General features: G+C 47.7%; 1 protein-coding gene across 5 annotated transcripts; it reads right to left on the bottom strand.

Moving 5' to 3' along the window:
* Positions 1 to 2,197: 2,197 nt before the first annotated feature.
* LOC122388407 (zygotic DNA replication licensing factor mcm3-like) lies at positions 2,198 to 25,516 on the bottom strand. 5 transcript variants are annotated; one of them, XR_006257785.1, is made up of 18 exons: positions 24,872 to 24,972; positions 23,533 to 23,634; positions 23,114 to 23,226; positions 21,589 to 21,797; positions 21,234 to 21,345; positions 20,978 to 21,096; positions 20,436 to 20,680; positions 20,172 to 20,305; positions 19,684 to 19,848; positions 18,935 to 19,133; positions 18,404 to 18,552; positions 18,005 to 18,154; positions 17,667 to 17,820; positions 17,344 to 17,484; positions 12,588 to 12,683; positions 12,143 to 12,327; positions 7,926 to 8,822; positions 2,198 to 2,213 (listed from the first exon to the last, which is right to left on the bottom strand). XR_006257785.1 is itself a non-coding variant. In XM_043379462.1 (17 exons), the coding sequence occupies exons 2-17, from the start codon at positions 23,611 to 23,613 to the stop codon at positions 8,621 to 8,623; spliced, it is 2,454 nt and encodes an 817-aa protein (XP_043235397.1). In that variant the 5' UTR covers positions 23,614 to 23,634; positions 25,285 to 25,516; the 3' UTR covers positions 7,920 to 8,620. The 5 variants fall into 5 exon arrangements, 4 of the variants coding, with proteins under 4 accessions (XP_043235397.1, XP_043235398.1, XP_043235399.1 ...); XM_043379462.1 differs by lacking the exons at positions 2,198 to 2,213; positions 24,872 to 24,972 and adding an exon at positions 25,285 to 25,516 and having other exon boundaries at positions 7,920 to 8,822; XM_043379463.1 differs by lacking the exon at positions 2,198 to 2,213 and having other exon boundaries at positions 7,920 to 8,822; positions 24,900 to 24,973.
* Between the last annotated feature and the right edge of the window lies 1 nt (position 25,517).

The following is a 25,517-nucleotide window of genomic DNA, read 5'->3' as shown; positions in this document are numbered from 1 at the left end:
CACCCCTCGATGCAAGTTGCGCCCCTCAGCGCTGTGCCGCCCATTATTGCGATGCCGACAGCGCCTAGCAGTGGGGTGCCGCCCCCAGCGTAAGCGTTTTTTTATTGAACCTGCTTGGGGTGTTCGAACACCCACTTCTAACTCAGCTTGTGGGCCACGTCGAGACACGCAGTAGGCGGCGTTCGAAAGAGCGTCAAAAACTATTACAAAACTACTTAGATCATTTTAAGGCTAAGTCGAACTGGTCGAAGGTCAGGTCACCAGCGACAACCGAAAATCAAATTTCGCCGATGTTGACATTTTTTGACAAAGCGGCGCATAAGTCAGGATTCAGAAAGAGATTGAACTACAGCGCCGCAGCAAAGCGCATATTCGATAGCTCTTTTTTATGCTCTCTCTTATTGATTATCTCAGATTTGACCTAAGGTAAACGTTTTAGCCTCAAAATATACGTTTTCGCGGAGGACGTTTACATTTTGCTCAGACCTGCATGAGATTAGTTCAACCAGCATCGTGTTCCATTTTTCGAGACAGACAAGTCAAATGAACTAGAATTTGACATTAAAAGGGCATTTGAGAATTTGACCTAAGGTAAAGGTCATAACCTAACCGGTAAAGGTCATATTGCATATTAGTCGATCCATACTTTCGAGAAGGAAAATAATTATATAGGGTGTTTCATTGCTCTACCATATCTCTATCAAAAGTTATTGTCCAAAATCTACTGGAGACCTTTCATGACCTGAGATGACCTCAGTAACATAAAAGTGGTCACATCACGAGTGACATTTACCGATTAAATGTGTCATATTTACCTGCATCCCGATGGTTGAGGTTGTTTTCGTTCAGAAGAAGAGCATTTCAACTGTCTCCCATTGATCCGCGCCGTGCTGGAGGGGGGGGGGGGGTACGCCCCCTTAGGTTTTTTCCTCGCGAACATCTCAAAAACGGCGTCGCGCAGCGCCTCCGCTGTCTTTGGTACACCTATTCATACATCTTTTCTACACAGCTTGTTAAATTTCAGATGAGGGTCGTTCAAGGTCAGGTCACTAGGGCACGTCAAGTGACCTTACCTAAAAAAAGTTAAAAGACCCGCTATAGCTACACCGACAGAACGATCACTTTTGAAACTTTTAGAGATTGATAAGACTAACAATATGCATAAAATGTTCATCTCGGACTTTTTATGTCTGTGACCTAAGGTCAGGTCAATTTTGGGACCTCAAGTCAGTGGGAGAAAAGTGAAATGGGCCTCTTTTGGACGAATGTCGTTTAAAACCCCTTAAACATCGGTTCATAGGTAAACATAGCACACTGAATCGTAAAAATGCACATGTGTCCTTTTATGTGCCCTTGAGGTCATCTCAGGTCATAAGCGGTCACCTATTTTATCACCATAAACGGTTTTTTGGCTTCATCTTTTAATGGAGACGTGCTAGAGCGGTGAAAACACGTCAGATGTGGTCAGCTCGACGATACGGATCGACTGATCTGCAGAATGGCCCTTTACGGTCAGGTCATGACCTTGACCTGCGGTCAAATTTTTAAAATAACCTTTCAAGGTCAACGTATAGTTCATTCGACGCGTCTCGACGAGAGGAACACGAGGCAGGCAAAAGAAATATCGTCACTGTCTTGAACCAAATGTTATTGCAGAAAAACGCTTTTCATAAAAACTGTTATTTTTGGAATTTTTGCCCTCTGGCTGGAGGCTTAACCATTGACCTGAGATCAAATCCGAGAGCAATATTCAGAAAAGCCTGTAAAAGGGCTATCGAATGCGCTTTTCCGCGGCGCTGTAGCTCTATTGGTTCCCGAGTTAGCCGTTGGCAGTTTCCAAAATTGTTGAAATGGACTCAATTTTACCTTTGATGACCTCTGGTGACCTGACCTTTGACCTGACCTAAAAATTGAAACGAAGTCTTTCCGTCATTATTTTTGACGCTCTTTCGATTTCCCCTTACCGCGTGTCGCCACGTGGCCCAGGAGCCGAGTTAGAGGGGGGACGTGAAACCCCCCCCCCCCCCCAGCACGACACGGAAAGCACAGGCCACCAGCACGGCGCGGGTTAACTTATAGGTAATCGGTAACTTATAGGTACTTATAGAGAGGTAGCAAAATTGAACTGGCCCTCAATGAAGATATTTGAGAGGCTGCAGTCCACAGGTCATTTTGGTTCAGTGAGTGAACCTGTATGTTTTTTTTTTTGCAAAGAATAAAGATTGTGCCAATCGATCAACGCATATTTTACCGTTTCGAATTCGAATGGGTGTGTATTATGAGAATAACATGTCCGTAGCCTGAGCTCGTTTCCTATATCGTGCTAAATATGCATAAAGATTTTTTATCGCTTTTGATAAAAAACACTGAGCTGCAAATTGCATTAATTGGATTTCATGAAAAATCAGCGAAACCTGGTTCTGATACTCGTGCCGGTTCCGTAGGAACACCTAGTAAATCATGCATGAATATATGACGCTACATTTTAGACTGACCCCCTGTCACTAGCTCACTATGGCGCCCCTCTCAAGGGAAAAAGTCGCCCCCTCGAGCACCATGGCCCCCCCTTTCGCTGATTTCTGGCTACGCCACTGAACATGACGTCACTCTGACGTCATTTCCGGCCGACCTATGGTAGGTACGAAGTTCAAATTTTGACACAAGGTGTCAAATTGATGCAGCCGAAGGTACTGAAAGTTTTGCGTCGATACGTCAACGGTTTGGAAGTTATTGCAGAAAAACGGGAGGGGGGGGGGCTATAAATAGCCCCCCCCCCCCAGTGGGGCGCGGGTTAAGTGCATACTTGGCGCAGATTTGGTCAAATTAGGTTCATTTTGTTATGTGTACCTATATTTAAAGTTATCCGTTTGGGTCGCACAGATACCAATAACTAGATCTCATTTTTCAATTATCATACATTATTTGCGATTAACACTGAAATGAATAAGTGATATGATTCTATTTGCTTCAAAAGAGATTAGGTGCAGATTTGGTCAAATTAGGTGCATTCTCCAGATAGCCCGTTGTGAAAACGGCTAATGTGAACGAGAAGGGGCCACTGCACCTACATGGTGTGACAGCCACTGCCCAGTGCCCACTCCCATTTTCTTCTCGGAATCAGTCACGTGCGTCGTTTGCTTGTCACGTGACGTGAAAACCGGGCTGACAAACCCATGGCATTGTTCTTATGGCGGGCCGCCACATGGCGTAAAAACTAGACCGAAGCTGACTGAAGCAAACACGTGTCACTTGCCTGCTTCACTTCCTCCTTCACATCACACTAGAGGGCATTGTTTTACCAAATTTGGTGAGGAATTGGTTACTGAAGTACCATTAACCATACCCCGAAACGGCCTTAGCGAGAATTGAGAAACCAGGCTGTGTTGCAGAACGCAGGTATGCTGCAGACTAACACATAAGTAAATTCTAGCTATTGGCAACATTGCGGTGCCCATATAAACGTCGACATCTTCATATGGCACAATTGTTTTTTTTTGGGGGGGGGGGGTAAAATATATAGCGCAGGATTTATCACTACCCTTATTTGACATATTCCGATATAACTGTGACACACACAGGCCATTCAGTACCTATCGGCAGTAGGCTATAACACTGATATAAGAAGGCGAATCGAGGAGAGCTTCAGCCTCCACGGTGCCATCAAAATAAAATTTGTGGGGTGAATGATCGTTGTTGACCCGGGCGGATAATGTTCAGTGTTGGCCCGCAGGTTCATTAGCGTCTGACCACCTCTCCCTGCGCTCGTACATCACTAAGCAATAAGCATGTCGGACGTCTCGCAATGGTGTCGAACCGGGCCGTTTAAAAGTCAGCAATATAATACACCGCCAACACACACCCCAACACACAGACATACCCGCCCTTGGATGCCCTTGTCCTCTGTATCTACTCTGTAGAAATAATAATTATAAGCTCGGGACGTCGCTGGCCGGAATTCCACGTCGATTTACAAGAGTTCAGTATACCCCGTAACTGCCACCCTGCAGAGCCACAGAGAAGGCGGCGGGGTGTGGCGGAAACACGTCACCCCCGGTGGACCAGTCAATGGCAGGCTGGCGGCCAGCCACTGGCACGAGCCACTGGCCATGCATCACGACCGTTCCGCGCGGACGGCACCGTGCGGCTGGTGTGGGCAGCACGGCTGAATGAAACGGACAGCTGGCATCAGAGCACGGCACGGACGGGCGGCACGGCACGGACAGCCGGCACGGACGGCACTGATGGTACGGCTGAATGAAACGGACAGCTGGCATCAGAGCACGGCACGGACAGGCGGCACGGACCGCCGGCACGGACAGTTAACACGGCACGGACCGCCGGCACGGCACGGACAGCTGTCAGGCCAGAGCACGGCACGGACAGTTAACACGGCACGGACAGCTGTCAGGACAGAGCACGGCACCCTGCACGGACCGCCGGCACCGACATTTAACACGGCACGGACCGCCGGCACGGCTGGCACGGCGCTGCCGTGCGGCCGTCGACCCGATCGCTGACCCGAACGGTGCCGGGCTAGGCCCGTCCGCACCGGTCGTCGCTCCCGCCTGAAGATACCTACCCTCGGATACAGATCGGAGTCTCACTGACTGGATGTGCTGGTAATAGCTAGTTATAATTAGCGCCTGAGAAGAATCATGCATGTGGGTTTCTGATATTGATATTCGGAAGCTTCATTTCGGTTGGTCCATGGATCATTCAATAGAACATTCAATACAGGGCAAAACGACTCTATGGGGCTATTATTATAATGAAAGGTAGAGCCCATCTCACAAAGTCACGACTCTTGTCTCTTGGGCGTCGATCTGACCCGCTACATGCCTACGTTTCCCTGCACACATCTACTTAGCGTCGCACTTAGCCGCGGCATCCAAAGGTCAAACGCACACCGGCTAAGTGCGTTCGATTCTGGCGAATTCGGCAGCGAGGGCGTTCCAAAGATCCACGAGCGTGGCAGCGAGATATGCATAAAGTACACATGTTCGAACTTCGCCATCTGACGTGCCGAGCTCCACCCAAACTTCACGTCTCGCCGCCCGAGAATCGATACATGGCGCCGAACTAGGGACTATCGTGTGCTGCATACTGTCCCAGCACCTTAAGAAGACGGCCAGCTTCCGTTATGGGGAGGGGGGGGGGGGGGGTATGTCTGATTCGCGACGAATATAAGTAAAGGCAATAGCCAAGTTCAGAAGACTCTCGTCTCCTTCGTATATGTGGGAAAATGGTACATACATACCTATATTTTATCAGGCACGATTCAATTGGGTATGACTATGTAACCTTCTGGAGGCATCCTGACGCTTGTCCAATCCGATGGTCATGAAATTCGATAGAACTATAAAGTAATGGAGGTAAATGAACCTATGAAAAAGAAAGACAAATAGCACTATCAAACGACAGATCGGGAGTGAAACTCTGCACCGGAGGCTCTGTGACTCGACTTCTCTCAGCCCTCAGGGGGGACTGTTTCAGAGAATGTCACAGTCACGATGACTGTCCTGGCCCGCGCCTGCGAACAATGCCAGGTTGGGTACACAATAGGTACACATGGCCCTACATACGTTGCACTTGCAGACAATGCATGCGTTGAACATATGGCGGTTCGTCACTGTGAACCGTACGTAGGTATGTATGTCACGTTATACGATACGTTTATTGCCGACATGGAGATGGAGATGAGTTGGATTGCCTCCCGAATCAAACTCCGATGCAGTCTATACGAAGTAAGCATACATTATGCATATTGAGTACACATCCGCCTATTTCACCATCACGGCAACATCAGATGCTCCGCTGTCCCAGAGAGCGGCCACAATGGCTGGAGCGTCACATTGGAGCGGGTTCGCGGCGCGCTGCCTGCCTGCTGAGGCGGCGCACAATGCCCGTCCCCGTGTCGCACCAGGGCGCTTCGGAAGTCATGAGATGCGCATCTCTCATGAGGTACGCATTACGCCGCGTAGGAAGAACATCGGCTGGCGAGTCCGCGCTCATGTGAACACTCCTGTAGATGCATACGTGTACGCGCACATGCATACCTTCCAGTTGTAGGTAATCTAAATATATTCATTATTCTATGCATTGGGGCAGGGCCCGTAGAAGGGCATGCCTAGGGGGTCAGTGGTTACATAACGGCACATGCCGAGAACTTTGGAACTGAGCGGCAAAGTCAATTCAGGTGTCGGTAAATGTGGAAATGAAGCGTAGCGCCTCTTCGAAAACAAAATTCGAATCTCTTGGTGGTATGGATGGAGCATCGCTGATCGACTGAAGCCGGCACAGGCGTTCCTAAAATCCAACGGCGAAGGAATTGGAGGCTATAGGTAATAGGTATGCAACCCGCACTACACACGACGCGCTGGATAAAAGAGCATCTGCGCGCTGGCAATGGAATTACATAGTCCTGACCGTCACTTTACTTGTTCATAATCATCGGCCTTTCTGTAGCGCTCTCTCACTGAACGCATATCTTCCACAGGCCAGCAAATATGGACACATGGTGCTCCTTGCGCAAAATCCTTATTCTTGAGCCGTCTACCAAAAAGCCTTCCATACCTAAATATTCCTAAAATAGCCTTGAAGACTCGTGCCCGCTGGGTAAGCGCTCAGAAGTCAGAACCTTTCAATAAATCAAATACCATCGGCTCCCGGAATATTCTTTCTTTGACGAGGATGACTGGTGACTACCGGCTATGATTGATGACAAATCCCGGACCAGTCGGCGCTGGAGGGTCCGAGCCAGGGTATATTGAGGGTCCGAGCCGCGCCGGATCCTCGTATGGAGCCTGGGGACGAGGAATCGGCCGGACAGACACAGGACTATAGACGGACACATCGCTAACAGATGGCCGGCTCCCGGAGATGAGTCGATAGCGCGACCCCCAGCCACCGGCGATCATACGAGAACACTGCGCGCGGCCGGCCTCGTCCAGAGGAGCTCTCAGGCGGACGCTGCATGGCAGGGGCTACCGGCTGGCCTTCGCCGCGCGCCGTGCCGTTACAGGCAGCCCCTGGCTACGGGACAGGGTTGGGCACGGCGGCGGGGGCACCGCGCGGCAGCGCTCCTCGTGACTGGGGAGGCGATAGGATGAGTGGAGACTTGTCTGTTATTGCACAACCATGAGGTATGACCGCGGTAGCATGGGTAGCAACAGGCTTCCTTACAGACGGTCGGTGTATAAATAGAACGGCGGAACGGCAGGGCACTTTCCAATAAAAACGCCCTATGCTACCTTTATCACACATTTCAAACGAAGAGGCTAATTCTCACGAAAATGATGGAAGATCTCGGTGTTGGTACAGGTAAAGATACGTATAAAATGTTCGCACTCGGATCCTGCGCAGTGCGCATTACCTTACCAGATTTCATTATTTTTGTTTCGTAGCGTAACTCAAACATCACGTCGTAGGACCAAGTGCCACGCAGTTCGCTTCTTGACGCACATCTGCGCCAAGATGTACTGATAAGCGCAACCAGGAGGCGGGCGACGCACTTGGCGGCCAACATCGAACGGTGACGCACTATGCAGATTTTCATTCATTTTTAAACCAATTGCTGCTCAGTCCGTAAACACGTCAGGCTTGCCGAGCAACGTTTGTAGACCTTCGATTACAAAGTTCCTGAAAGACAGCCGGAAGTCCATTCTGTGGTACATATACGTGGTACAATGGTACATACATGTGGTACATAGTTCATACTAAATACGTCTCGCTGTACCATTATTCTCGGTTTTAAAAAGTCAACTCATTGCGAGTTGCGACCACCGCTTCACGGGCGATTGGGTGGGATATTCTCGACAGGCCGATGTTCGTTCCCAGCCGGTCCCTTCCGCTAGCAGACGGCCATCCCTGACCATCCCACGTCTATCCTATCCAAAGCTCACCCATCACAAAACACCATCTACAAAAACAGTGTATTCGAAGGCCGTCATCCACACAGGTCGACAGCAGACCAACAGCGAGCCGGGGGGCAGCAACTGCGCCAACCGCATGTGGCCATCCATACAAAACGCACGGTCCAACAGGTACTTACATAATGGGGGAGCACGGGTCGGCGGAGAGTTGGACATGTCGCCAGTGGGAGATCCCGGCTCCGGACTTTCTCCCGAGGCTGTCGGTGAGGCGGTCACGGGCAGCCGGGTGGGAAACTCTCGGGTGGCTTCTGTTCGTTCTCAGCCGCTCCCTTCCGGTCAGACCGATATCGCCGCCTTCAGTATCGCGGGCTGTGCCTCTGGCGCCAACCTTCCGCACCCCCAGACACACAGATACACAGTCTTCCGGGAAACGAGGCCACGTCCGAGTCACATGGCACGCCGGAAGTCAGCCAGTCGTCAGAAGTGGAAGTTGCCATGAACATATGGCGTGGTCCCTCTCAGCTGTTACATCTCGCATTAGGTACAAACCAGGCGCTGTTCTGATCTACCCAAAGCACAGGTCGAGCCAACATTCCTATTTAGGCGTTACTTCAACGCCCATTTTACCAGCGCTCCAAGAACGGCCAGGCGCCAGCTATTTGGAATCCATCGCATGCTTCCCCGGGACCCGAGGCGCCGCCTAGATGAGGAAGAGCTGGTTGGCCACTGAACAGAGCCCGAGGCGCCGTCTAGATGAGGAAGAGCTGGTCGTCGGCCACCATCAGCTGGTTGGCCTCCATCATGCGATCGGTGGCGGCCTCCACCTCCCCGGTGGTGAAGGGCCGCGCTGCGTGCTGTTCGGCCAGGTAGGAGCGCACCTCGGCCATCGGCAGCGTCTGCGTGCGCCGCTCCTTGAGAAGGTTCTGCAGGGACGTCTTGAACACGGAGAACCTGCAGGGACGGAGAGAGCGGTGTCAGCATCGGCAGGGAAAAGATGCGGTCACGAGATGCTGCCTTGGTGAAGGCGTGATTATAAAGACAATACGTGCTGGATTTGACCGTGATGGTCAGTTATGTGTAAGACATTCTCAATAGTGCCATGAGCTTTTCCACACAGAACATAACTAGATAACTAGAATAACAAACTACAGCGTGCTTAAAGGGACTATCCCACCTTTAACATGGGGTTTGAGTTGAGATAGCCAAGTTTGCGGCGAGGTTCAGAAACCACTATCTATCTAGGTTGCAACCCCCGCGGCCTCTTAGTGTTGAAGAAATTCGTTCCCTTCATTTGAAAATGGGCCTTGCGCAAGGCCCTATCTTCAACATGGAGCGACCGTTAGTGTGACGTCACCTCGTTTAGTCATTCTGATTTAAATGGGTTTGTTCTTTGAAAAATCGCTTAAAACTTGGTCTGAACTTTGTTGTGGTGCCTACAGAGTAAAAATAATCAGCTTTATGACAGCAATGTGGCCTGGGGAAGGAGGTAATTTTGGGCTGTGACGTCACATATTTGAAAGTTTGTGTTTGGAATATGGGAAGCCTAAGATGTTTAATGAAAAATAAATGCCAGAACCGTGTTCCTGGTCATCCAATCTTTAAAGTCGGGCACAATTTAACTGGTTTTAACAACATTTTAGAAGGTGGGATAGTTCCTTTAACTAACAGGTGCAAGGAAAAAGGATAGACACAAGGGAGGAAGAAAATAGAAACGATATTGCATAACACTCTTGAGTAACACTTAACTTATTCAATGCCAATACCCAATAGAAGTGATACACTGAAAATAAATTATCTTTTTACAAGCAGAAAGTAACTTAACAACCCTCGTTTTCTGGAACGTTGACGACCCATCCTATAGAACCATGTGATGCCTGGGACCGTAATCAGCAAAACAGGCTTACGACTCCTGGAGCTGATTCCTAGACCGCATTAAGAAGTCGGGTTCAGGAGAGCCTGTCAGTTTTCGCACGGGTCTAGACGCTTACCGGGTATACGACGCTTTTTATGATCATTTGGGACACTGCTGCGAAAGTTATACTGTGTGGGCTTACCGTGTACACGTGCGTCAGGCCCACTAACGACTCCTTGCTGCGAAAGGTATACTGTGTGGCGTGCGGATAACTGAGGGACTGTTCAAAAGAATTTAAATCAAGTTTGAAATTCAATTTAATGCTGTTGGTGCAAGTCATGTATTCGTATAGCTGAACGCATGTTTTCGTTGCTATTCGCTCAACATATACATAGTTCCAGTACATAGTTTCAGGGAAGCACGCACGTGCTGCACCGTGTCAGCTGGTTGTACACGTTTGGTACGTTGAAGGCAATACTCTACGTCAATGAACCCATCAAAGATAGAAGCGTAGAAACTCCTTTACTGGAACAGCACAGCGGCTTTTATTGAGCGACGGCGTCAGTTTTAGAGTCGGCACATTAGCAACCCGAACATTCTCACCACACCGCAGAGCGAATGTCAAGCAGTCGATCTGTACCGTTTCACCAGAATAGCTCAACGGTCCCGGACGCTGCCCACACCCGATATAGACCGGAGGAGCTCTGACGGGAATTGTCGCCGTCCTGCCGGAGTCACCATTCCGGTGTAGATTGAATCGTTGCGCCCCAAATACATGTATTGAACCTCAATGGACATCCGTGAGATCGAGATCAGTGGTTCAGCGAGGTAGGTACGGCAGAGAGCAAATGTGAAATTGTGTCCCTTATTGTCGACAGAACTCGAGACTCGAGGTTGTTAGTGGTTTGGTGAAGTTTTTGCATGTTGATATTTTTCATTACATATTGCTTACACACTTCCAGTAAAAGAGAATGAAGAAGTTATTAAGATGGAAAATGGATCAACGTCACCTTGAATAATATATAGCATTTGGGCAGCTACCGCTCCCAAATCTTCCTCATCCAGCGGGCGATCTCTTGGTCAGATTATCGTAATGAAGCTGCAATAATTTGTGGACATCCCCAAAATGCTCACATAAGGTTCATACCAAATAGAAAGACCTCATGCAAGCAGCCTTCTCAAATGCTTTTTTAAGTACACTACCTCACACTAAGAATCCCATCCTAATCTCGAAGCTTGACTAGAATAGGTAGTTTATATTCAGTCGAGTCCGTGTGCTGGCTACGACCGACCTTCACATCAGGAGTCCTTCCAAGAGCCCTATTCACACACAGGTCTATAGATGAGCTGTTATTACGCGTCGCAGTGCCGTCAATACCTTGCTCCTGACGGCAAAGGCTCACTGCTGACGGAACTTTCCAAGCAGGCAAGATCGTCACAGCCCCAGAAGATCCGGGAGTTAAACTGACACTAACTAAATAGCGGTGTAGCATTTATACAACCTGAGACTTCCCAAAATAAAGCCACTCCCCACCTGCACAACTGGCAACAAAGGACGGACTTTTGGGCAGGGAGCTACGCTGAGAAAGGGCAAGTGGGAGGGACTGAAAAATAAGGTAACAATAAAACGTGAAATCAGTTGGAACCCAACGAACGAGTCCAATTTTTCCTCTTGTGTGGCTATAGTCAGTTACCATTGCCCAGTATTCCAGGGTATTTGCGAACGCAGAGCGTCTATTTTGGGCGAATAAGCGGAAGATTTATTATCACCTGGCATTCAGGCCGGATGGCCGCTATACCGGTCGTCCAATTACTTGTTGCGTCTCGGCTCACCGGGACTGGCCTGGGGCCGCAAATACACACCTCTCGGCCAACTCCGCAGAATCGCACCCCGCCGCCGGCGGCGTCTAAAGATAGCGGCGTGGGCGACACCCGGACGCGTCCGGCGACTGTAATAGCCGCGCCGGTGTCGACAATAGAACCTCACACCAAAACGGGAAGAGCGCACTCAGCGCGGCGCCAACCGTGCGTGCAATTCAGAAGAGACCGAAATGGATTTCTGTCCGATCGCGATGACCCGTGGCAGAACCGAGCCAGGTGTGAAGTTAGACCTCGGCCGACCTGTCCGTTGTGGCACAACGTCCACACCCACCTAACCCGATCGGATAGCACGTGTTCAGTCTGACCTATGAATCATTACAAAGGAGCAGGAGGGGGACAATAATGCCATGTCAGAGTGATGTCGGATTTATCACCCACGTCTATCAAGAGTATCCGTGCACCATTTTCATTTGTTGCGGATACACCACGCATCACAATGTGATGTTGGTGTTTGGGTTTTAAGGACAACCGGACTATGATGGTCACCAGCGCCCATTTCGACCCCGGCGCCTCATATTTCCCGTCTTTTCCGACTGACCTCTCCTCAGTGATGGCCTTCTCGACTGGCTCGGCCGGCTCGGCCGTATCCATACTCTCCGGAGCCGAGGAGCCGGCCGTGGGCCGCGGCGAGCGCAGCGTCGGCGGCTCCTCGTCGGCCTCGTCAGAGTCGTAGTCGTACGGGTCGTAACCCTCCTCGCCCGGCTGGCGACGGGGCCGCTTCGCCTGGTGGCGGACCGAGAAAACACGGTCAGGACTCAGGGGAAGGAACAACCACCTACAACTAAAACAAGGGGCATACATCGAAACTACGATTATGAACGCACTGAGATCAAAACAATCCATTTCAAAGAAGACGAGATCTCAAGCGTTCCCAATTGCTACCGCTATCAGTCGTCAAAGTCAGACACACCTACAGATATATCCAATGACCCTCTGAGGACCCTGACCGCAACATCCCCCAGTATCCCCGGGCGGCCACTGACCCTGGGTCGCTCGGAGCCCTCCTCGCCGTCGCCCTCTCCCTCTGTGTCAGTGCCGTCGTCCCGGCGTCGTCGACTCTTCGCCGGCTTCTTGTCCACCTGCAGACGATAGGAAGAAAACGCAGAAGGCATCGCTATATCAATGAAAAATATGAGCGTAAACACTTATCCCAGGCACACGTGACACATCTTCAGCATCCTGGGTAAACATAACTTTGAAGGCTTTTACAGGGTGCGGAAAAAGTTCTGTCATATGCATGCTAAGCTCGCCTACGCGCGCTGCGGTTGAGTTCTGGGCAGCGAATAGCCGCAGGCGTGACCTTCGGTGACCTAGCCACCTGGTTGGAGGGCAGAAACTACCAGCCATTCACGGTCAGTCATGAATAGGCAGGCTAAACGTCGCCTCGTCGTTGGGTGCCTGCGCGCGGCGGCCGAATCGGGCATGACCGATAAGCAGGTTGCGGCAAAATGGCGATCACCTGGCGAACAGTCATGCGCATTAAAGCCAAAATACGAGCAGGGGAGACTGTCGATCCGATGGTTCGATTCAATCCGGTGAATAAACATCCACACAAGGTGATGGTGCTCGACGTGGTGGGTTCGGACGGCAAGAAATGCCCAATGAGCCTCATTGACGCCAATGAGAAGGTGAAGAGGGCGGTGTACGAACGTCAACTGGTCAATGACGTCATCCCATGGATCCTGGGCCCAATCTTATAAACGTCGTGAAATGGATATGGCAGCACTCTAAGGCTGGATATATGTACGCAATCTTATAAAACTCTGTGAAATCGAAAACACGGCACGCTCTTTACGGTATTGGTAGCCGCCGGTTTTGAGGATGCTGTAGAATGATTTGAACCGTGAGCAGCGTGCACATCTCAAAACACCGACAATCATCAGCTGTTTGCGGTTTCAGCGGCGTCCATTTCACGCCAGAATTTGTGGCGTACTTTGACGAGCTTCTCAGACATTTCAATTGATTTAAGATAAATTCCATGTTTTTATGATATAAGTATGCAATATTTTACATTATGATAATTTTAAGATTAAAACATCCTCCACATATTAACTCATGATTTATTATAATGATGCTTATGATACAGACAACGATCAATTTCAAAATATGTATTTCCAGGAACTAAATGCACACTAAAACACATAAAAACGATTGTTCGTCGTTATATGGCTTTATTTTTCAAATTCAAAGGGGATTTTTAAGAGGATTTTAGCACCAGTAACCGTCTTAGATTTTCGGCAGCCACTGTATTATAGAATCGGTACGGGTCTTTAGCCTATTCTCACGTCTCACGTATGACACAAATAACGGGCACTTCATGGCTTCTGATTAGATATTTAAATTAATGATATACCTAAGTTTGTCAAAAAATTGTAAATTCCCACTCACTATTCGTACATATCTCCTCACTTTCTGTCTGGCACAGTTACGGATCAATCTGTTGTTTCTCTTCCTGCATCTCGAGCTGACTTCTGAGCCGAGTATTTTTCTTGATATAGCTTTGATATGTAGACTGGGTTCTTCAATCTTTTGAGGAATTGCTTTTTAGCTTAGGTTAGGTAATAGGTACCTATGCTTGATTCTTGAATAAGAAGGAAAATAAGATGTAACTTGACCTAATTCAGTTCATGTACGTAATCTTCCAATTTTAGTAGTTTATCTTCAAGAAGGAAAATGTCGAGAGCTTATGACAAGAAGGAAAATAAGCTATATCTTGAATTGTTAATGAATTAATATGCGTTAATGTACGCATATCCTAATGCTCAAATTGTAGGAGCTTCATTGTCAACGGCATTACTTAAATTACTGAAACAGTAGCCGAGCTATAATTAAATGCCTATTTAAATAATTCTTTGACAAATTTATTGCAATGCCCTAACAGCAAATAAATGCAAATGATAAGTAGAAGAAACACTTTATTCACTCGAATTTCTGAGCGCGAGAATGCCCTCGCTGAAATTTACTTGGTCGGCAATCCACTTTTCAGGAGAATTCTTCAAGCATGTTTGTGTTTTCCATAGTTTGCTATCACGTTTTCCATAAATAACTTATTCATTACACATATGTGTGTCTCTAAAAGAAATAAATGCCCCATAAAGATTAAAACACATAACTTTTGCTGTTCGCAAACAGTACGCATAATTTCCAATAGCGACGGCGACAAGACATTGACCAATCACGTTGCGTGTTTCCTGCTGGCGTTGATTTGTACCGTGGGCAAAATGGCGTGAATAGAATTACCATACTATTCTCTTTATAAGATTGCGTGAATAGGGTGCCGTAAATAGAGTGGGGTATAGTGGGGCCCAATCTTATAAAGGTTGTGCTACCAAATGGCGTACTATCATTCCACCCCACTCTATTTACGGCACCCTATTCACGCAATCTTATAAAGAGAATAGTATGGTAATTCTATTCACGCCATTTTGCCCACAGTACAAATCAACGCCAGCAGGAAACACGCAACGTGATTGGTCAATGTCTTGTCGCCGTCGCTATTGGAAATTATGCGTACTGTTTGCGAACAGCAAAAGTTAAGTGTTTTAATTTTTATGGGGCATTTATTTCTTTTAGAGACACACATATGTGTAATGAATAAGTTATTTATGGAAAACGTGATAGCAAACTATGGAAAACACAAACATGCCTGAAGAATTCTCCTGAAAAGTGGATTGCCGACCAAATAAATTTCAGCGAGGGCATTCTCGCGCTCAGAAATTCGAGTGAATAAAGTGTTTCTTCTACTCATCATTTGCATTTATTTGCTGTTAAGGCATTGCAATAAATTTGTTAAAGAATTATTTAAATAGTCATTTAATTATAGCTCGGCTACTGTTTCAGTAACTTAAGTACTGCCGTTGACAATGAAGCTCCTACAATTTGAGCATCAGGATACGTACATTAACTGGATCAATTCAAGATATAGCTTATTTTCCTTCTTGTCATGAGCTCTTGACATTTTCCTTCTTGAAGATAAACTACTAAAATTCGAAGACTACGTACATGACCTGAATTAGGTCAAGTTACAGCTTATTTTCCTTCTTATTCAAGCATAGGTACCTGTTACCTAACCTAAAGCTAAAAAGCAATTCCTCAAAAGATTGAAGAACCCAGTCTACATATCAAAGCATATCAAGAAAAATACTCGGCTCAGAAGTCAGATCGAGATGCAGGAAGAGAAACAACACATTGATCCTTAACTGTGCCAGACAGAAAGTGAGGAGATACGAATAGTGAGTAGGAATTAACAATTTTTTGACAAGCTGAGGTATATCATCATTAATTTAAATATCTAATCAGAAGGCAGAAGCCATGAAGTGCCCGTTATTTGTGTCATACGTGAGACGTGAGAATAGGCTAAAGACCCATACCGATTCTATAATGCAGTGGCTGCCGAAAATCTATGATGGTTACTGGTGCTAAAATCCTCTTAAAAATCCCCTTTTAATTTGAAAAATAAATCCATATAACAATGAACACTTGTTTTTATGTGTTTTGGTGTGCATTTAGTTCCTGAAAATACATATTTTGAAATTGATCGTTGTCTGTATAATAAGCATCATTATAATAAACCATCAGTTAATATGTGGAGGATGTTTTAATCTTAAAAATATCATAACGTAAAATATTGCATACTTGTATCATAAAAACATTGAATTTATCTTAAATGAATAAAACTGTCTGAGAAGCTCGTCAAAGTACGCCACAAATTCTGGCGTGAAATGGACGTCGCTGAAGCCGCAAACAGCTGATGATTGTCGGTGTTTTGAGATGTGCACAGCTGCTCACGGTTAAAAGCATGCTAGGGCATCCTCAAAACCGGCGGCTACCAATGCTGTAGGGAGCGTGCCGTGTTTTCGATTTTACAGAGTTTTATAAGATTGCGTACTATATATCCAGCCTTAGAGTGCTGCCATATCCATTTCACGGCGTTTATAAGATTGGGCCCAGATGCCGTAGTCGAGGGAGTTCAGGTCGGGTGACTGAGGGGGCCACATCTCCTTGCGCCAGAGATGGGCCGCCCTCCGAGCTCTTCCGTCAGCTTCTGCTGGATGGAATTTGCAGTGTGCACAGGCGCTCCGTCCTGCTGGGACACAAAATTGCCATCTGGATAGGTCTCCTGGGCCCAATCTTATAAAGGTTGTGCTACCAAATGGCGTACTATCATTCCACCCCACTCTATTTACGGCACCCTATCCACCTACCCCTATTCTACCCCTATTCTATATTCTAACCTATTCCACCCTACCCCCACTGGAGCGTATTGCAGGAGGAGGTCCAGGGAGTGTCCCATCCCAATGTAGAGGCTTTCAAGGCGCACATCGTGAAGACGGGAGGCGATGGACCCCGCCTACATCTTCAAAACATGCCAGTTTTTCCGCCCCCGTGTGGAGAAGGTTATAGCCGCTGAAGGGGGTTTTATTGAGTGAGGGGGGAGTGAAAGCATTTGGGTAAGATGTGGCAAACTAGTGTTTGGTGGTTTTATAAAATATAGCTGCTCAGGTTGCACTTGTTTGTGGAAATGCGGAAATATGACAGAACTTTGTCCGCACCCTGTAGACTGTTTTACGCAAAGATTACATGAATTACGAGAAAACTATGTAGGTACTCACATCAGATATCTAAAGGCAACGATCCACATCATTACCTAGTCTTTCAGTAACTCAAAATAAATATAGGCGTACCACTTCTTATTCCGATACACCACGATTGATAAAACGTCCCGCCCGGTCGCTGCACCTTTTTGAAGATGGCGAACTGGAGGAGCTCGATGGCCGAGTGGGCGTCCTGCATGTCGACAGTGGGGCTGAGGCGGCACTTGGCGTGTGCCGTGGCCAGTCGGATCAGCGTCTCCAGCGCTCGGGCCGTGATCGGCTGGGTCTGTATAACAGAGAGGTGTGAAGTGTCAATGAAAACACCGGTAAAACACCGGAGGCAGGTAGCGTACGACACAAGTGTCTCACTTGATACAGATTACAGATCGACACTGATGATATGAGATGCATAACTCTTCTATACCCCCCCCCAAAAAAAAAATCCTACGCGTTGCAGCCGTGCCTCACCTTAGCCATGTCGTTGTTGGTGTTGTCCTGCGACCTCAGCCGAGAGTACTCCTCAGAGATCGCAGTGCACGCCTGGTTCGACAGCTTCGGCTTCATCTCCTTGGCGATGTGGATGTACTTGCGGATGAAGTTCATGCTGATGATTTTACCGGCACTGCATGAAGGCAGAACTAAATCAGCGAGTGTAGCCATAATGACGCATCAAAACGATCAATAGAAAAACAGAATGATTGCTTTAAAACCCAAGCCGCGTTAAGCAGTTAACTTTACCAGTCAGCTGCAGAAAGGACGTGAAATAGCAAAATCACAGCAGAACTAATAGTTGATGTGCCACTGACCCGTGTTCGCGTTTTCCGTGGAGGAGCGGGTCGTGTTTCTCGTAGATGGTGGTTTTCTCGGGCTCCTCCTCCTCCGCCACGCTAGCGGTGGCCAGCAGGTCGATCCCCGAGCCCAGCGGCAGCACAGCGCCGTCCTCTTCGTTCGGAGACCTGCGGGGCAGAGGGTAGTCAGGAGTGCTGTGATCGTGTGATCTGCCTAACACATAGTTCGCACCTCACCATTATCGGTACACACGAGGGCTGGCCACTGGACTAGTTTACGTCTTTAATGCACAACTTACCGGTCCCGATGCATGCGAGGGCTATATAACGAGTTACCTTTGTTTACGATTCGCGACACACCGGTACCGGTGAATGCTAGGGCTATACATCCAGTTACGTACACAGCTCGCGACTCACCGGTAGCGGTGCATGCGCACTACGTGGTCGGAGATGCGCCGGTCACTCTCGGCGTCGATTGTGTCCAGCACGATGAACAGCAGGTCGAACCGAGAGAGCAGCGAGTCCTGCAGGCCAATGTTCTCCATCGGAGTCTTGTACTGGTCATACTGAGAACAAACATGCACTCGTTAGCCCAAGTAGCTAGGAATAACAAGTGTGAGGGGTGTTGACAACCTGGTGAAGAGGACATGCAAGCACAGCTAAACATCGGCGTACAATCCACTTCCAATGCGGTATCGGCCGTAGAAATAAATCATGTTTCAAGATAACGTACATATTCGTGCGCTTCATTTAACGGCTTCTTAAGTTCCGCATAATTTCCATATTACTTAATGGGGCGGCCAATTGCCTGATACCAAGGAATCCGCAAACGTTCATTACCAATCCAAACCTGACGCAACTTTTCAGCAAATCTCGTGTTCCACCTCCTCCTCACGACCCGATCGCCCCACCATCTATCGACTGAGCGGCGAAGTTCTGCTTGCTTACCCGGCCGTAGACGGGGTTGGCGGCGGCCAGCACCGAGCAGCGTGCGTTCAGCTTGGCGTGGATGCCGGCTTTGGCGATGGTGACGCGTCCCTGTTCCATCACCTCGTGGATGGCCGTTCGGTCCATGTCGGTCATCTTATCGAACTCGTCGATACAGACGACGCCGCGGTCGGCGAGTACCATGGCGCCGGCCTCCAGTCTGGAAACGAGGGGGTAGGGGGCGATCGACGGTCGGAAGCGAGCACTCTGGTTCCAGTTCCTTCGTCTAGCTTGGTCTGATCCAAAACATATTTCTGTATGCCTCCACAGCATTTCCTGGTTGGCAATCAAGGCGCTGACCTGCGCTGGTTGGTCTCCTGGTCGGTGGTGACCTCGGCACTGACCTGCGCTCGTTGGTCTCCTGGTCTCTGGTTAAGTGGTGACCTCACTAGACCTCACTGACCTGCGCTCGTTGGTCTCCTGGTCTCTGGTGACATCACTAGACCTCACTGACCTGCGCTCGTTGGTCTCCTGGTCTCTGGTGACATCACTAGACCTCACTGACCTGCGCTCGTTGGTCTCCTGGTCTCTGGTTAAGTGGTGACCTCACTAGACCTCACTGACCTGCGCTCGTTGGTCTCCTGGTCTCTGGTGACATCACTAGACCTCACTGACCTGCGCTCGTTGGTCTCCTGGTCGGTGGTTGAGTGGTGACCTCACTAGATCTCACTGACCTGCGCTCGTTGGTCTCCTGGTCTCTGGTGACTGACCTGCGCTCGTTGGTCTCCTGGTCGGTGGTGACGGCCGCCGTCAGACCCACTCCCGACGAGCCGCGGCCCGTAGTGGTGATGGCTCGCGGCGCCGTGTGCAGTACGTAGCGCAGCAGCTGAGACTTGGCCACCGACGGGTCGCCGATCAGCAGCACGTTGATGTCGCTGCGGACACGGAGAGGCACGGAATGACAGCGGCGGACCAAACGACAAGTGGACAGAGTGACATAGTCAGATCAGCCTGCACACCACTGCTGTGTGCGGAATATCGAGACGTCAGCGCCAGGCCCGAAAAAAAAACTATCGAAACGTACAGCGAATGGCGCTACTTCTCTGGGGAATTTCGTTTATCGAATAACTAAACCGTTGCAACAATAAGACATTAAATCTAATAGGAATTCGGTCGGGCCAGTTTTGCGGGCAAGCTCAAGTCTAAAATAATTGTGCATGATACGCACAAGCTCAGTGTACTCAGTACTGAAACTTACCCTCGGAGACGGGTTCCGTTGGGAAGAATCTTCTCTTCTCCGCCGAGCAAAAGGCACAGAAGAGCCTTCTTGATGTACTCATGACCGTGAATTGAAGGCGCCAGAGAGTGGGCTAGGAGGTCAAAAACATCCTTCTGAAATGATGAAAATGCAGTGGATGAGAAAAAAGTCATGACAAATCTCAACCATAAAACACGCTCAAACTATTAGTTGCCAGCTCCAGTGTCCCTTCCTTCCTCCCAGTAATTTTTGGACAGTACGCACCCGTTTGGCCTTGCAGAACTTCCTGCAGAGTTTGACGTCGTCGGCGGTGATGGTGGGCGACGCCTCCTTGCTGAGCAGGGAGACGTTGTTGGCGATCAGGATGGTGCGGAAGGTGCCCGAGGTGAAGCCGTTCTGTTTCCCGGGCAGGCAGCGGTAGGTGCCTACCAGCTGGACGCGGTCGCCGGGCTTACACCGGTCCACCAGGTCGCCGTCACACACCACGTCCACAGAGCGCGGCAGCTGACCTGCAGGCGCGCAGCGCACGTCAGCGACCCGGGGTAATACACGGACCAGCCGGGGGCGATACAACCTCTCCCCCCCCCCCCCCCACACACACACCAATCCCAGTACACAGACCGGCCGGGAGCCAGCCGACAGATCACGGACGATACAGCATACCCGCCTTTATCCGGGAATCGGTCGTCAGTGTTCGCACTCACACAGATCATCTGGGGACCCGCACAGATCAAAGACAATACGGCATTTAGTTCATAAACGTTGCAAGTCCACATGTCTCGGACATCACGGAGGATCGTACACACCTGCGGGCGCCTTCTCCGGCATTTCCTGAATGGTCAGCGTCTGATGGTCCTTGTATCTGGACAGGCCAAACTCAGTTTCCAGCAGGTTACCCTCATCGTCCTTCGTTGGATACGCGGAGCTACGGAAACAAAAACAGACAACACTGAGGAAAATATACCACAAAAAAAAACACAAAAAACAGCTGACACCTGCCAAACGGGGGTGAAAAGAGCAGGTCAAAACTCGTCACAAATATAGCATGGCAGTCCTACTGACCCCGACGGGAAGGCGTCCAGTGACGTCATATCGGTGTAGCGGCGTTCGATCGTTTTCCCGGTGGCCGGACAAAAGTGAACGCTCTTCACCACCTTCGGCCGAACCAGCGAACCTGTGGGAAAGGCAGGCGTTAGTTGGCAGGGTAATGAGAGCGGAACAAGGCAGCCCATCATTGGAGATCACTGCCGAATTACGCAAAAACTATCTAGACTGTATAACTTCGACATATAGCCAGGTAATTTCGTCAGGCGTGTTTAATATTGCAGAGTTACAAGTTCATGTGAAGTGTTATGAAAAAAGAACACTGTAGACGCAAATAAACCAAGACCTTACATCAATATTTAGTATTACGTACATTTTGTCACGATGCCTTCGACGCAGACGACCGAGCCGAGAAACTTTGAAGTCAGAGTCCTTGGACTGACATGATGAGAGCCGAAGCTTCCCTCAAGACCAATGCTGAGTTCTTCATGCTGCTTAGCATAGACTGGGTCCGCTGCTCCAGCATACTCCATGAGAGCACGCTGAAAACAGCTGAGCTCTTCGAAGGCATTTTTCATGAGTCTGAAAGAAAGGCAGGTTTTCACGTCTCACCAATGCAAGCTAAATATCAGGCATATCCTGGCAAAACTTATTGAAGCAACGAGACTAACCAATGTCACTATTATTCTTGTTGACTCAAAAGAAATAATCAGCGAGCACAGCAAACTACCTGGAGAAAATGTAGAAAAATAATGATCTTTTACTTGAGCAAACATAGGTTTTGTCAGATTTTCTAAGCCAGGCAGACGACTTAAATTGAATATGGTACAAGACAAGCTGTTTGTTTGTTTGTTTGTTGGGGGTTAGGGGCGCGCCGACTGCGAGGTCATTTTGCGCCCATAGTAAGAGACGAGCCATAGGAATAAAAAGAAATCGAAAAGTGAATTCAACAGGAAGATAATATTTCCTGGTGGCTAGTCTTAACTGCATTGATCCTTCATGTGCGCTACGGCGATGAAAAAAAAAATCAAATTTTATCAGATTATTACGCAGAACCCTGCAGATTATGAGTATTGGTGATAAAACATTACCAAGAAAATTCTAGCCTCGTAGCTTGACATCTTCATGCCGCGCAGAGCATCGGAATTTGTCCGTATCGAAGGTGTAAGGCGTTACAGTCTCCAATGGTGGAGCGCCGCTGCGGGCGGTGCCCAACAGAGACCTCTCCTCCGTTTATTGTTCGAGCTAATAGACGGTGCTTTATGGTGACGAACGACGCATTTTCGCCATGTCTTCTACATCCTAAACTTTTTGCGTCTATCCTCTAGCCAACCATCGGCAGTGTTCACTGTACCACTGTTAGGGTCGAGGATTGGTTTCAGGCGCTAGAAGATAGAGGTAAAAACTTAAGATGTAGAAGACATACCAAAAATGCGTCGTTCATCACCATAAAACACCGTCTATTAGCTCAAACAATACACGGAGGAGAGGTCTCACGCCACCTGGTGTTAGGCACCACCCGCAGCCGCGCTCCGCCATTGGAAACTGTAACGCTTAACACCTTCGATACGGACTAATTCCGATGTTCTGCGCGGCATGATGATGTCATGCTACCAGCCGCTAAAAAAAACTGGCAATGTTTGCTCACCAATGCGCATAAGTTGCGAGGTTCTGCGTTCGCATCCGAAACTTTTTTTTTTGGCTCACCCTAATGTGCGCTTTTGAATAATGTACTGAAAGTGATAAGATAGGCTTACAAAAACTGATAATAGGTACATATTTGTCTCAGAAAATCATCGGTATGGAATTATCTAACAAATACTCATAGGCTGAGCACACATACCTTCAGGAAAACAATCAAATCATGCACCTGTCAAAAGGAGAGCAGGTTGTCTTACCCGGCCACTCGCTTAGGCAGCTTATTCCTCAGGTCATTCACGTTCACAATGAGTCTGGTCTTCTGATTTTCCATCATGTCCCGAACAAGATGCATGTAAATCCCTTGATCTTCCTGCAATTGTAACACAAAAAGATACATTGATTGGAGACTTTTGCAACTCTTTATCATGGTTTGTTAGATAACTATTAACTACAGTATGATAAGTAAGCCTCAACAATACCAAAGATAATAAAAAATACTGGCCTTTAATGACACCTCTTCAGAAATGAAAGCTTACCTACCCAACATGGAGCTTAAGCTTCAACTGCATTGAACATGTTGGCAAAATGCATGTTTATCACCATTATCACACACAAGGTACAAAGAAGTACAAAAGACACAACAAAGAATTAATAAAGAGAGCATAGAAAAACTTACCTCATCATCCAAGAAGTCAAGATAGTCTCTCTGGATATCTCTTAAATACTGATCCACCTCAATCACACCAAGATCACCCATCTTGGAAAAATGCTAAGTTACCTGCAAAAAGAAAAGAAAAATTGAATCTTAGTGATGACAATTAGGCACACCATTTGTTCCTTTGAATCTGTGCTTAAAGAGTGCTGGGGGTTGGGGGAGCCTGGAGCAGCTCTACATGTTTTTTTTTTGGGGGGGGGGGGGGTGTTTTTGAGGAGCTCAAGTCTGAGGACCTAAGAGGTTTGGGAAGTGACAGACACAGATCCAGTGCTATGTGAGTCACCACCTTTTGGTACAACAGTGCTGGTTGCTGATAATAAATAACAGGTACAGCACAACACTGTAAATCCTCCATTGTCAGCAAGATGGTACTTCAGAACTGTAAATTTTATAGTTTAACTCACTATATCAGTAGCCTTTGAATTAAGTGGTTCAAACCACATAGGTATTTATCAGCATATGTACTAGTGAATACCAAATGCCATGTGCTGTGCCTACATGGCTTTGTTTGAAACAAAGCCATTGTTCGTTTCAATTGTTTCAGCATGTGATGTTTCTTAAAACTAATATGTATTGGAAGTTGGAGCTTAGTTTCTAAGGAAATAAGCAAAATGGACAGTTCTGCTTACATATCACTGCCCATGGAAAGTGATGGCCAAAACCAAGTAGTGTCGGGCAGCAGCAGGCCAAAAACAGGGCCGTACTATTTCTAGCTGGCTTATTTTCTAGCTGGTGCCATATAGTAGCGCCAGCAGAGCTTGTTATATATATAAATACAAGGCATTAAAGACTAAATACCTATCTATATATTAATTTTTCTATGATCCCATTTTACATGTTCATGCCCACCTACTACCGTGTTTATATCAATAAATGTCATAGCTATCATGTCGCCAGCTGATTTCAACCAGTTGTTAGTAAGGCCCATAAACCAGGGCAGCAGGGCCCATAAGCAAGCAATTGTTCAAACATTGCGGAAAACGCAGGACATCAGTAGTAGTCCAAGGACGTCCTGCATTGACAGAAGCTTCCTAGCACTACAAGCAAAAAGTTATGAGCAGCTTGGCGGTTTGATCGTATGCATACTTCAATCGTACCTATTACCTAGTCTACACCACCAATTCAATTCTTAAAAGTTTGGAAGACATAATGAACGGCGCGGCCGTGACGTTTGCGGCGCAGAGCAACGGGTGGTTTATCCTCAAATCAATCGTACATACGCATGCTCAACACTGTTTCAAGACCGACCAAGACGAAAAAAAAAATTCAAAGACCTAAAAAATGCAAAAATGACAATTACCGACTAGCAGCACCCAACCACAACACACAACAACAAATCCACAATCGCGCTTTACGCGCTCCTGCGCGCTGCGCGCTCCGAGAAAGCGCGCGAACTCCTATTAAAATACAGACAACTTTGCTTCTTGCGGTCAAAACGTTTGATTTCGATTGAAGATTCTTTTGATGATATCAAACATAAAATATTCAGAACTCGAAAAAGGAAATTTCTATGATAAGTTCCTTTAATACCATTTTTTAATCAGAAAAGGCATTGAAAGCGCAGCTCTGAATGATGAATGGGGGCATACAGCTTTTTCCTTTCTTTCTGCGTTCCCTGATGAGACATCAATGCAAAATTTTGCACTTAAATACTGAATTGAAATATTGATGAAATACATTATCACCTTGATTATCACTGAAACTTCAGCTTACATTCTCTGGTGAACTTCTTCCTCCGTAAGTTGTATGTAAGGCTATCTGCAGCAAAATAATGATTGTGTTTCTTTGACTTCCGCATCAAATCGGCAGTTTTATGAAAAAATTGTTATGCAGTGGAGAAAATTCAAATATTTCCGCTGAAAATTTTTTTTTTATCCATTTCTCTTATGAAAATTATACTCAAAATATATTTTTATTCTTTTTACTACAACAGCGACGCATACTTC

Source organism: Amphibalanus amphitrite, unplaced genomic scaffold, assembly GCF_019059575.1.
Source record: "Amphibalanus amphitrite isolate SeventyFive unplaced genomic scaffold, NRLGWU_Aamphi_draft 000320F_arrow, whole genome shotgun sequence".
Classification (NCBI taxonomy): domain Eukaryota; kingdom Metazoa; phylum Arthropoda; class Thecostraca; order Balanomorpha; family Balanidae; genus Amphibalanus; species Amphibalanus amphitrite.
The sequence above is the reverse complement of the archived record's forward strand: the minus strand, read 5'-3'. Positions and strand labels throughout refer to the sequence as shown.